This window comes from Macrobrachium nipponense, chromosome 24, assembly GCF_015104395.2.
Source record: "Macrobrachium nipponense isolate FS-2020 chromosome 24, ASM1510439v2, whole genome shotgun sequence".
In the NCBI taxonomy this organism is placed as follows: Eukaryota; Metazoa; Arthropoda; class Malacostraca; order Decapoda; family Palaemonidae; genus Macrobrachium; species Macrobrachium nipponense.
The window spans coordinates 8,440,011-8,454,321 of NC_061091.1; the positions used below are offsets into that span (position 1 = coordinate 8,440,011).

Consider the following 14,311-nt stretch of genomic DNA (forward strand, 5'->3'; position numbering starts at 1 on the left):
CTGGTGTACTGTCACCCATACAGTACTTAAGACAATGAAAAGATAAAAACAAGTAGAGAACTTGGACAGCAATATACAGATTCTAAAAATAAAAGAGGGATCTAAAGGAAACCAGTAGTAAACTCCACTATTGCATTAAAAGTAATGTTCAGAGAGGAAGGAGAGGAAGATGGAAGAAATGAAGCTGGAATGGAGATAATGAGCCATTTGAGTGACTGCAACTATGGACTGAAGGGATGATGCAAGCACCCTTTGCACTACCTGAGGTGCACTGATGGTAGTACTAACTTGTAAGGCAGTGGTTCCCAACCGCAGGGTTGCAACCCAAATTAGGGTCGCGAAGGTATTTCTGAGGGTCGCCAAAGGGTCTTACAAAATTATTATATTGATCATATTTTTATTTTGAGTAATGTAACTGGTGACCAGCCACTTTTTTATATACTAACTCATTGTATTAATTTTGTGAATCAGTTAAATTTATCAGCAAAGTATAAAAATGTTATTTCTAACCACTGACGAAAAGTTATTTTTTGTGCAAAAGGCTATGCAAGTAAAGTTTTTTATTTTTTTATTTTAACTTGTTTTCATTCCCATTTCAAATGTATTTAAATTCATTGTGTTAGTAAATATAAACTGAAATATAATAACGAAAGCTCATAAACATTTTGCAAGAGTAACTGTAACATGAAATGGTTGGATTTATTATTACAATTAGGGTCGCTACTCCAGTTTAATTCTGCATTTAGGGTCGCAACCAAAAAAGGTTGGGAAACTGCTGTTAGGGTAAGTGAGTAAAGGGTTTGTGTAATAATAAGCATTGCAAAGTTTCTATTTGCAAAGACCAAAAGGTATTCCATTTGTACTTTTCTGCATCACATTTCTTGATGACCACTAAAAGAACTGAAATTTTGTCTTATTTTCTAGGTTTACAAATTATACAGGATAATTTTTTTCCAGGATGAAATGTTAATGTTCATGGAATACTGTGATGAAGGCACATTAGAGAGTTTAGCCATCAGCACAGAAACAGGCATTCCAGAAGAACTTGTACGAAAATATACAAGGCAGCTATTGGAGGCAGTGAATGCCTTACATGAGAGAAATATCGTTCATAGGGATATTAAAGGTATGGAGAATGTTCCGTTACATTTATCAATCCATATGGCTTATTGAATTAGGATGTTGTGTAATATAGCCAAATGTCTAATTTTTCTGCATATTCAAATATTAAAACGGTAATTTGGATACAGTTGCATTGCCCTCATTTATAGAATAATGCCAATATCATCATCTGCAGATTTTCAGTAATGAGGTTAGCTACCATATTATGCCAGCGTATAAAACAACCCCCATTTTTCATATAAAAACATAGGTTTAGAGGTATGTTTGCTGACGACCTCCAATCTATTAAGTTAAATAATGCTATTGTAATATAAATCAGCTGATGCAAATTAATTGTAAATAAATAAAATAATTAATTATTGGAATGATCATGCCAAAAATGTGTGAAATAAGTATCTTCCAGATTTTAAAATGTTATGCAAAGCTCACCATTACGAAAAACGTTTGTATTCCCTTAGGAAAAATATACAGTAAACATCTCAACAAATGCTCAACTCCTGGGAAGTCATATCGGCAGAATAATACCCGTTGGAATAGATCCACATGAATGTATTCCTTTAAAATTGGAAAGAACCCGGACATTGAGGATAACTAGGGAAATATCAATTTGTTCCGATATGAATACAAACCATCGGTCCTTTAACAATAGGAATGTAACTTGCGGCAGCTAGAACCGGTCGTAAGCTTCGAACAAGGGAGTACAGTAGTTAACTGCTTGTCCGACAGGAGGTGAAGATTCACTTTGCTTTCGGCCGCGCTGGGTGACAGACGTGTTCTCCACTTCTCTCTGCCTGCCTTTCGTCATATGCTTTGTTTTCTCCAAACCTTGGTTTGCTTTTGTGTGAATTGTTCTCAATACTGTAAGTACGTGTGCTTGTATTATTACAATTTATTATGGATTCTCGTGAGCTGGAGAGTTCCCCATGCCCCTCCCCCCCCCTCAGCCGCAGGACTTGCCCTGGTGTGGAGGGCCGTAGGTGTGGGGCCTTCCGCTCCGTTCCCGAGGTAAACCCTCATGAATTGTGTGCTCAGTGTCGGGGGCACGAATGCTCTCGCGCCGAGCCCTGTGATATTTGTGTTTTGTGGTCGGAGCAGTGGGCGCACTTTGAGGGGAGGAAGAAACGACGTGACCTGCCAGGGAGTCACCAGAAAGTTCTGCGGCTACTCCCCTTCGGGGGGGGGTGTTTCTCGCCCCTTCTCTTCGCCCGATCCGTCGAGCGTGGAGGTAACCCGGCATCCAATTGTACTCAGGGTCTTCCGTTCGCTTGGAGAACCACTCCTACTAACCCGACTTGTGCTTCCTCAGGTGCGATTGCCGCGGGTGACGACCTCTCAGGCCAGTTGGGTGTGGCCACTGCGATGGGTCTCCAAGGGGATCACCTGAGTATTCGGGGGCTGTTGGATCACCTGGCGAGTGGCTCTGCTCCAGTCACTCATGGACCGGTGACCACCACCACCACATCGACCCCAGGGTATGCCGCCCCTCCTTGCCTGGTGTATACGCAGCATATCACGACGGTGACCCCTTCAGCTGCAGTGCAGGCACCGTTGTCCAGCGTTCCGAGGAGGGTCGTAACACCGCTGCCCGGGTTCGCCGCTCTCTCCTCAGCCCCCGACTTCCAGTGCCCCAAGAGCTTGCCCCTGGACCTGCCACCAGTACCCAGGAGGTCGCTGGCCGCTGCCCTGCCTCCTGCTGTACCTGCCCTTCCTGCTGTACCTGTCTTTCCTGGTCCAGCCCCTGCCGATGTCGTTCCTGCCCGTGGTGTTGCTGCCCCAGTCGCAGGTCCTTCTGGACAGGTGCAGCCAGGCTGTGTTGCTTCAGCAATAGCCCCGGCTCTGTCCTGGAAGGAGGATCTGACGACTGTGCTGAGGAAGCTGACGAGGAGGAGGAGGAAGGTGTCTTCGTCGTCGTCTGCCGCCTCTTCCCCTTCGGCTTCCAAGGCTTCACGGCCGAGGAAAAAGAAGACCTGACCGCCGCTCGGGACCGGAGCCGTTGTTCTCTGTCCAGCTGCGCGACCAGGCCTGCAGCTCGATCGCCACCGCGGGTTGGCGATCACCTGCAGCCCCCCAAGCACACCAGTTCTGCCGGTGAGCGAGGGGGGAGCATCAGGTCTTCCTCTTCGATCCCTTCAACTTCCTTGGGCTACGCCGGGAAGAGCGAGGTGATCCGGAGTGACCCTGAGGAGCGCGCTCCTCAGAGCCTGGCACGGTCTTAGGACCGACCAGGTCATACACGCAAGTGGCGGGAGGAGACCAGGAGGGGTCTGTTGCAGTTCCTCCTTTGGAAGGAGGAGGGTCTCGGGAGGCGCTCTTGTTGGAGGTACTTGACGGTCCTACTCCACAAGACGCGGTCACTCCCGAGATCCAGAGGTCATTTGCAGAGGTTATTGCGCTGATTCGTCAGCACAATGAACTCTGGGAGGGATCGCTGCTCCCACCTTCTGAGCCTACCTCCAGGCTCGAGTCGTTCGGGGTCCTAAGAAGGAACCCAAGACGACGGTGGGTCTGCCGCAATCGGCTCTGGCTGACCCGGTGCTGGGCAAGGTGGACTCTCTCGTCTCCGGACAGGAGGGTTCGCCACAGTCTGGCAGGTCTTCCAAGCTATTTCCCCCGCCTCTACTGTGACAGAGGCAATTCTACATGCTATCGGAGGACCCCCTGCCGCCCAGAGTTAGCTAGGCTAACTCTGGGGGTGTCTCTGCAGCAGCTCCTGTCGGAGAACTTACGGCTCTCGCAGCAAGAGGCACTTGCCTTGGAATCAACCGCCATGGCGGCATTCCAAGCAGTCTCCTGGTTAGACTGTGGTCCCCACGGTGTCTAAGGTCGCGGCCACCTTGGGAAATATCACTCCAGAAGGTGACCCGGCTTTCGGAAGACTGTGCCAGTCTGGAGGTAGAGCCATCTCCTACCTAGCCCATCAGACAGCAAACCTGTGGGCTAACCTGGTTCTTCGTTGTAGGGGCACAGTCCTCACCCGAGTGACCGGGGCGGCTGGATGTGAGGCGGCTCTGGGTCTTCACAACGGAACCGATGCGGAGTTCCTCCTCTCTCTTTCTTGGAGAGATGGTGGACGCTGTGGTGGAGTGACGGCGCACTGATGACAGTGACCGTCTAGTACACTAGGCAGTCTCGAAGGCGTTTGGGCAGCCTCGAACTACTGCGGTCAGGCCCAAGAGCTTGGTTAGCGCTTCCTCTGCGTCCAAGACAATCGCATCATCGAAGCCCAGGGGAAAGACTGCCTTCGACTTCTTCTAGGAGTGACCGTAACCAGCCCTCCTTCTCACGAGGGGGAGCTGGGAAGAAGCCGAAGAGAGGCGGGAAACGCTAGGGACGGCGTTCCCCCTCACCTGCTGCCAGAAGTGGGGGGTTGCCTTGGCAGCACTATGGAGCGGAGACCTGGATAGTAGACGTCCTTCGGGAGGGGTATCTACTACCCTTCGAGTCTTGGCCACCCCTCACCTCCAACACGGTCCACCTTCAGACCTACGTACCCTGAACTTCCAAGGACGTAGCACTTCGGCAGGAAGTCCAAACCATGCTGAGCAAAGGAGCTGTGGAGATCATCAGGGATCGATCACCGGGCTTCTATAGCCGTCTTTTCCTGGTGGAGAAGTCTTCGGGGGGCTTGCGCCCGTGATAGATCTCTCTCCCCTGAACCGATTCGTTCGCCAGTCTCGGTTCACGATGTATGTAGACGGCACGCTCCGTGCTAGACTCCATCAGGGAGAACGACTTCATGCTTTCGGTGGAATTGAAGGACGCGTATTTCCAGATACCCGTTCATCAATCCTCCAGGAAGTAACTCCGCTTCATCCTCGACGGGACGGTGTACCAATTCAGGGCACTTTGTTTCGGTCTCTCAACCGTCAGTTGACGTTGCAGGTGCACGAGTGGGCCGTGGCTCACTCGGTAGAGCTGTCAGCCCGCTACATTCCAGGAGCTTCGAGAGGTCTTGCCCACCCAGGGAACTCAGGCCCCCGGGGTGGGATGCGACTCTCATCCTTAGGAGTTTGACTCGAAGTCCCTTCGAGCCACTCCGAGAGTCGTCAGACGGATCTGACCCTCAAGACCCTCTTCTTGCTGACCTTGGCATCGGCGAAGAGAGTAGGGGAACTTCATGGCTTATCCTTCGACGTCAAGCATACCAGGGGATGGGGATCTGTGATGCTCGATTTCGTCCCGAACTTCGTAGCGAAGACTCAGAATCCTTCGGTCCCTGACGACCGGTTCGAGTCTTTCACGGTCCCCTCCCTATTGGACTTCACCAACAACAATGCGGATGAGATGCTGCTTTGTCCTGTGAGGGCGCTACAGCGCTATCTGAAGAAAACTCGGCACCTCAGGCCTGAGTGTCGACGCCTCTTCGTTAGCACCTGGGTGACCAAGAAAGAAGTATCCAAGAATACTCTTTCTTTCTGGCTGCGTGAGGTGATCAGGAGGGCGTACGAAGCTGATGGTAGCGACGACATCCGTCCCCTTCATCCGAGAGCCCACGAAGTCAGAGGTATTGGTCCTTCCCTTGCGTTTCGCAAGAACTTCTCCGTGGCGCAGGTCCTGAAGGCAGGGGTCTGGACCAACCAGACCACCTTCACCTCCTACCTTCGGGATATAGCCCACAGGTCCTTGGATACATTTTCCTTGGGACCCGTGGTGGCTGCTCAACAAGTTGTGTAGCTTACCCAGAACCCGAGTGGACAGAACAGCATTGCATCCTTGTGTGACTGCATGAATGGATGAGTGAATGAGAGTGCGACTGGCTTCTCTTCCCCTCTTCCTGTGGGCAGAGGGGAAGAAAAAGATGGGGAAGAGAAGCCAGTCGCACTCTAATTCACTCATCCATTCGTGCAGTCACTCATCCATTGGAGTTTCAATTGAGTTTCAATTATTCATGAGGGGGTCTGGTACGCATCCCCACGAATGTTAGGGGGGGAACACTGTAAAGAAAGTTCATGTTACACATAGGCCTAAACCTACATGAGAACTATCTGTATTAATTATATACATACACTTACCTTGTGTTATAAGGTTGCCAGCAGTGGAATGTACCATGATCATTGCTAGCAAACGTCTTCTCATCACACTACTATATAACATTTTGCCAGAATCCTGATTCAAATGGTAGATACTCAAAGAATGAAATCTAATCATGGCTCTTGGTGATTTTGAGATTTGGGGGGAGGGGGGTGGTTATAGCTGGACTTCGGTGATGAATTCCTTGGTTGTGCAATCTCGTTCACACTAAACAGAGATTTTTAGACCTAGTTCTTTTTTCACTCACAGCATCAGTTACAGGCTGAGGTGTCTTAGCAATGACCTGGTCATCCTGCTCTTGAGTAGTGCATCAGGGTCATCCTTTTCTAGCTGATTCATGAGATACACAGCACCATCACTAATGAACATGACTGTACTTAAGTGCTTCCTATATGCATATTGACTATCAGCTAATAATCCTTTAGATTCCACTAACTTATGCAGTGGCTTATTTAAGTTTCTCAGCAACTTTGGAGAGCACAGAGACATTAGATTGGCCTGTAGTTACTGCAGTCTGCAAATATACCACTTTGAAAGGGGCACTGTATTACAAAGCTTGTGCTCATCCGCAAAGATACTGCATTGACCTAATCTTAGGAGACAACACACTGGAAAATAGGTTAAAAAACAAAGGGAAGAAATCATCAGGCTTTTCTCCACCCAGAGTACTATATGCAAATTTTTGTAAGAATAGGTTTAGGATGACAAGTATTAGGGTGAGGAACATCCTCAGGCGATTTCTTAACTTCTAAGGCTTACTAATTTCTTTACAGAATATTCAAACAGGCCAATGGCTCATGCAAGCTGCAAAGTAGTTCCCGACTTGTGACAGATCAAAAACGGGATTAAATTTAAGCATCTGTGTTTGTTCACAGATAAATCTACATGTGAATTGATACATGTGATTTGGTTGGAAATTAGTATTGTACATAGTGTATGATGGAAATCTGGCACAACAATACACACAGCCCCACTTACCGGCAGCATTGGTTAACAGAGATCAGTTCACAGCACTAGTCTAGCAGTGCCGTTAACTGGATTTTTGGTACCAATCTCTGGTTAACGATGGCATTAGTGGGTTATTAATGCTATTATCACTTTTTTCAATTAGCAAGGCTTGGCCGGAATAGAATCCCCACCATTAACCCTTAAACGCCGACTGGACGTATTTTACGTCGACATTTTTTGTCTCTCGGGTGCCGACTAGACGTATTTTACGTCGACATACAAAAGTTTTTTTTAAAATTCGCGGAAAAATACTTTAGGCCTACCAGCCGAAAAAACTCTTGAATCACGCGCCTTGGGGGATGCTGGGAGTTCACGGATCAAGGTGTTGTTTTGTTTACAATCGTTACGCAGGCGCGCAAGCGCGAATTTCTTTCTTGCCGCACTAAAAAGTATCCGACACATCTCGGAAATTATTTCGTCACTTTGACATAATTTTTGTACCATTTTAAATTAGCCGTTACATGGAGTATTATATATGAAAATGTGCGCATTTTTATGTAGAATACAACAAAAAAATACTCATGATTGTAGCTTTTATCAGTTTTGAGATATTTTCATATAAATAACGATAAGTGCCAAAATTCAACCTTCAGTCAACTTTGACTCTACCGAAATGGTCGAAACGCAATTGTAAGCTAACACTTTTATATTTTAGTAATATTCAATCATTTACCTTAATTTTGCAACTAATTGGAAGTCTCTAGCACAATATTTTGATTTATGGTGAATTTATGAAAAAACTTTTTCCTTACGTCCACGCGGTAACTCTTCCGAAAAAAATCATACATGCGATTGTGGTAATGTTTGCACCATTTTAAAATTAGCCGTTACATAAAGTTTTTATATATGGAAAAATGTGCGCAATTTCATGCACAATACAACTAAAAACAACCCATGGTTGTAGCTTTTATCAATTTTGAAATATTTTCATATAAAAAATGATAAGTGACAAATTCTCAACCTTCTGTCAAATTTGACTCTACCGAAATGGTCGAAAAACGCAATTGTAAGCTAAAACGCTTATATTTTAGTAATATTCAATCATTTACCTTCATTTTGCAACAAATTGGAAGTCTCTAGCACAATATTTCGATTTATGGTGGAATTTATGAAAAAAATAACATTTTCTTTACATCCGCGCGGTAACTTCTGAAAAAAAATCATCGTGCGATTGTAATGTGTTTGCACCATTTTAAATTAGCCGTTCATAAAGTTTTATGTATGAAAATGTGCGCAATTTCATGTAGAATACAACAACAAATAATTGAAGGTTGTAGCTTTTCTCATTTTTGAATATTTGCATATAAATCACGATAAATAGAAAAAAAAAAAACAAGTTTCGGTCAACTTTGACTCTACGAAATGGTCGAAAAACGCAATTGTAAGCTAAACTCTTACAGTCTAGTAATATTCAGTCATTTATCTTCATTTTGAAACAAATTCGAAGTCTCTAGCACAATATTTAGATTTATGGTGAATTTAAAAAAAAACTTTCCTTCCTCCTCGCGCGGATTCTCCGCCACAAATCTCCGAAATGCGTACGTCCCATTCTCGGAATATTTGCTCCGTTTCATATTAGGCATTTCATAGAGTTTTATATATGAAAATGTGTGCAATTTCATGTAGAATAAAACGAAAAATATTTGAAGGTTGTAGCTTTTCTTATTCCCGAAATAATTGCATATAAAAAAATATAGTATATAAAAAAATTTGACATTCAGTCAACTTTAACTCATCAGATATGGTTGAAAAACTGCAATTGTAAGCTAATACTCTTACAGGTATAGTAATATTCGATCATTTGTCTTCATTTTGAAAGAATTGGAAGTCTCTAGGACAATATTTAGATTTATTGTGAATTTTTGACAAAATATTTGTTTACGTCCGCGTGTTACGAATTCATGCATTATTTTGTGATAATATTTTCTCTGTGTTTGCTTTTATCGTTTTACAATGTGTTATATACCAAAATGATTGCAATTTAGTGTACATTACAACGAAAAAAAGTAACTTGTTACATCTAACCGTTTTGCGCACAGCACGATTTGAATACAATTATATATGAAATTTCGTTTCTGCGCTATCATATTTTGCCATTATTTTTATAAGATAATGATAATTTTTTTCATTTCTGATGGTTGCATACTAAACTTCAGCCAAAGACAAAAAAAAGGAGCCAAAAATGAGCTCTTATCTTGAAAACTAAGCGCTCTGTGATTTTTTTAAAAAATATTTTTTTCAGCTTCCGCGCTCACTCCAAAACACCTCCGGCACACAGGAGGCACACAGGAGACAATTTTTTTTTTTTACCGCTTCGGCGTTTAAGGGTTAACCTCTTCATTACCGAAAGTTTTGTTTGGAGGTAGGTGGTCCACATTCAAGTCTACTACACCGCACCGGATGCATAAAGGTGGTACGCATAGTACCACCAAAACTCCTCTTTTCAGATAGGGACTTCCAATCATTCTGTAATTTTCGGTTTGAAGAGTTTGGAGCAAAATAAACAGTATGACACGATGCCAGACGTATGATGAACCCAAAAAAATATTATTACTGCTTATAGTAGTGTGTAGGTGACAGATGAACTGCGTCTCAACAAAAAATCACAAAACCAGACAAGCATAAACATGTAATAACTTCTACTCAAGTATAAAAACAGTTGTATCATCATTTACTGTATTTATTTATTTATTCACTTATTACATTTTACAAATAAAAGATATGAACACCAGATAAATGAAGGTAAAAATAAAGCTTTATAGTAACTTTATATATAACAAAAACCAAACCAGAGAAAAAGCGAAAAAGCGATTTTTTCTGAGGACAAGAAACTTGAAAAAATTAGTTTTAGATACCCCCTGATGCCCCAAAGTTGTTTTTTCTGTGATGAAACTAATCTTAGAAAACGTAGAAAATGACATCGATCAATTTTGGAAAGATTTACTATAAAATTTGCGATTTCCATATTTATTGGCGGGGCTTTCGCTTTAGTTTTTGCTCTTTTTTTTGTTATTACGTGCTTATTTACTGTTCTATTTTGATAATACTTTATGTGCATGTTCCAGGTGCAATATACCAACATTCTGTAAGAACCGAATTTCTATTCAAGACTGTAGTTTTCTCACTGACCACCAGTGTCCCTTGTACAAGGGACACTGAGTTTCACATTTTTTTTCATAAAATCATTTATTTTCCCTGTAGGATGTACTAAAACAACAGAGAATATGCGTTATTATAGTGCTAATAATACCTGATAATTTCATTAGCCTGTCTTGATTAGTGTATTTTTGGCAAATATTTTTACGATCGGCACCCCTCCAAACTGGAGTCACAACCGAGAGATTCAGTTCGGCAGCGAACGCAATGTCTACATTCTGCTCACCCACCGGTAAAGAAGGGGTTAACAGGTACTAATGACAATAATGACAAATGAAATATATGTACAAAGGATGCACAAGAGAAATTGTTCTTTCGTCCATGTCTCACTCGTAGGTTCCTCGTCATAGGAAAAAGGTGGCCATGGCCATATGTGTGTAGAGCCACACGTGGTCGCTACAGGACACACGCACTCTCTCTCTCTCTCTTTCTCCCCCCCCCCCCCTTGTACATTATGACAACAGGAAAAGAGTTGTGATCATTCTGTGGAGTTCAGCAGCATTGAGACTTAAAAGAAATCACACAGAAATGACAACTTCACTTGCAAGATCATAGATCATGAGCTGGACATTAGTAGCATTTTTGTCTTTTAAAGATTTATCAAGGTGTAACTGGGAACCATTTGCATGTAGTAAAGTTGATTATCAAAGGGGGTTAACAGTTTTTCTCTTAAGGTATTGGAGCAAAAAAAAAAACTAGTAAAGACTTAAAAGATAAAATAAAAGAAATGTATTGTTATTTACAATTGCAAACTTTAAGGTAATTTTTCTGCCTTGTTGTCTTTGACTGAAGAAATACTCTTTTTTTTTTTTGGGCAGTTTGCTTTTGACTGTGAACTTGCTTTAGCTATACATTGCATTTAAACATTTGGCATTAAAAAATTCTCAACAAAATTTTCTTTTTAGAACTTTTTCTTGTTTTATTTTCACATACAATGCTTTGTTTTGCTTTGGCTTACCACTGCTTGCCAATTTGCAGGTAAAATCAGGGGATGTAGAATTTTGTATTTGTTAAATTTATCTTTATGTGGTGACCAGATTGTTGGAATGCAAATGTTAGAAGTTTCAAGTTAACCTGACTCAAAGATATGTATTTTTAAGGTGTATGGATAGTGATCAATATAATTTTAAGGCAAAATATTTTTAATACTTCAATTTTTGCAGGTGCCAATATATTCTTAACTGCAGAAGGCAACATTTGAAGCTGGGAGACTTGGTTGTGCTGTAAGACTCAGGGGTCATCAGAACTGAAGTGGGAGAATTGGCTGGTATTGTTGGCACACATGGTAAGGAAGGCTTGAATTTTTAAGATTTTATGTACGGTAGGTACTTCATGGGACTACATCTTGATTTGTACAGATTTATGAGGATTTTATTTTAAAGATAAACTGCATTTAATTCTTTGCTAAGGATCAAGGTTATTACTAATATAATAATGATATTTTTAAAATCTGAATTGTGCCTTAGACCCATATTAAAGTATTTCTTCATTTTCATTGTTAATGAAAATGTGTCTGAAGCTGCTTCATTTACTGTGGCTGTTATAATAACATCATTCACTATATACTTTTCTTAATGCAAGTCATACATCTATAGTTAATTTATGTTATTTAGGCATATGAAAGTAAATTGTTGACTATATATGCAGTTATTTATAGGGCATGTTATTCTAACATGTAAGTTGACATTGGTACTGCAAGATGTTCCACAAGTTTTTGTTCACCTAACAGTTTTTTCTTTTGATATATCAGTGAGATATATTTTTCTTATTTGATTTTGCTTATTAGTCATATGGTTAACAATATAAAAGAACAATGACAAGTCTAAAATTCATATTACAAAAAATTTAGAAAATTTTGCATCAGATACTAGGCAAGATTCAAAGAGAAAAGTATATTTCAAGTCCAAATAAAAGCATATTAACTAAAATAATATTGAATAATCATCAATGAAATTATATACTTAAGAAATAGTTATATATTAACCGTTGTCAAAAACACAAACAAGAAATAATCTCATAACATTGTATGTTATATGATGCCACACACGGACAGGGAAGTTGAAACTGACTTGTCACTTCACCAATTAGTTGGATAACAGACGCTGCAGCACTTAGCTCAGCATCATTAGCTCATGGATCATTACTTCATGACTAATTTTTCTATCGTAGATGTTGCTCGGCAGCTTGGCATAAATAGAACGAGTGTATAAATGGATACAACAGAGAGAACAAGAAATATAATACAGTGGGGCCTCGCTTATTCGTGGATCAGCAATCGCAGATTCCGTTAAAAACGGGTTTTTCCTTGGACCACTTCTCAGTCTATATCGCTGGTATGAATCCCAGCATCACAGGCTTGTCCATGGTAGGCTAAGCCTTGTCTGGTTCTGATAACCAGCAAGTGCATTAACAGATTCACATTATGATATTAACTGACAATAAAGGTAATAAAACCATTCTCACCTTATATATGATTGGTATATCTTCATAATATATAGCCTATTCATGGAATAATTCCACATCATTGACATCAACTTGTAGTTGAGTGGCCAGCAGAAATGTAAACATTGAGTCACACTTCACAGCGACCTTTGTCATTCTTAACATTTTTAGAAATGTTAATAGTAGTAGTGTTATTACAGTAGTAATAACATTTAGGAAAACATTAATTTTCAATTCGAACTTCATTATTGTTTTGGTATAACGTAATCAACTTCTCTGAACACTCCAGTCATACAAATAATAATGGTCATAGATTATCATATTGTTGTTTGCGATCGGTGACTAAGCGTAAACGTAATGAAAACCATTTTTACCTTATATATTATGTCATATATTCATAATAAAATGCATATCTTATATATTATTGGCTTATCTTCATACTAAAAAGACTCTTCAAGGAATAATTTCTTGGGGAATGCATTTTTCAAAAGAAAAATACACTTTACAAGTTTACAGTATGTACTGATTACTTTATTTTGATGTGATTACATTAATATTACAGTATGGTACTGTAAGCAGTACAGTAACTATATTATATCATAAATGATATTCATTCACAAAAAAAATAAGTATGATCACCGTGACGTCACCAAACCTAGTCTCATTCGTACATACTATTTTTACGTAATGTGATAGTGGTTACACCGTTCTACAAACTACATTGTATTTTACATAAGTATCCTCTAAACTCTATCATAAATCACTTTACTTACTATTTTTGGAGCCCAAATACTATATCCCGGAAAATTAACAAAATCGCGAATTTTATCATAGAGCAAGATTCACTAATTACTGTGTTTTCTTCTTCTTTTCATGACTAAATGCATTTTTAGGATAACTTATTTACACATTTTCGAATACTATGAATGTAAATAGCAAAATCTCTCTCTCTCTCTCTCTCTCTCTCTCTCTCTCTCTCTCTCTCTCTCTCTCTCTCTCTCTCTCTCTCTCTCTCATCACTTACAGTAAAAAACTATAATACTGATCTATTATTGTCGTAATAAAAGAACAAGATGGTCCCCGACATTTGTAGGTACAAATGTGTTGCCATGTTTTTATTCTCTCTGTGATTTACAAAACTGTGCTTCAATACAACTTTTATAGTTGACTCAATGATCATCACATATTATAACAGTATACAAGAGAATATCTTATCACTATCGATGTTTCATTTCTTATCACCATAAAAATATTTAAAATACAAATTTCATTTTTATTCTCGAGCTAAGCTAGTCAAGTTACTCTCATTCCAAGCTGCTCTCTCAAGCTATTCAACAATTACTCTCCTTCCTAAGCTGCTCTCTCTCTCTCTCTCTCTCTCTCTCTCTCTCTCTCTCTCTCTCTCTCTCTCTCTCTCTCTCTCTCTCTCTCTCTCTCTCTCTCTCTCTCTCAATGAAATATGAATTACTGTATCTTAATATCATAAACTATTATGTACAAAGTTAAAAATAATTCCATTAATAAATTAGTTTCTTTTAGCAACAATTGTTTT

General features: G+C 40.8%; 1 protein-coding gene across 1 annotated transcript in view; it reads left to right on the top strand.

Moving 5' to 3' along the window:
- Positions 1-14,311, top strand: part of LOC135205419 (mitogen-activated protein kinase kinase kinase 4-like) — a 138,764-nt gene that overhangs the window by 101,304 nt on the left and 23,149 nt on the right. Inside the window, 4 exon segments of the mRNA XM_064235970.1 lie at positions 958-1,126; positions 11,481-11,511; positions 11,513-11,561; positions 11,563-11,602. Coding sequence (XP_064092040.1) covers positions 958-1,126; positions 11,481-11,511; positions 11,513-11,561; positions 11,563-11,602 — 289 coding nt within the window.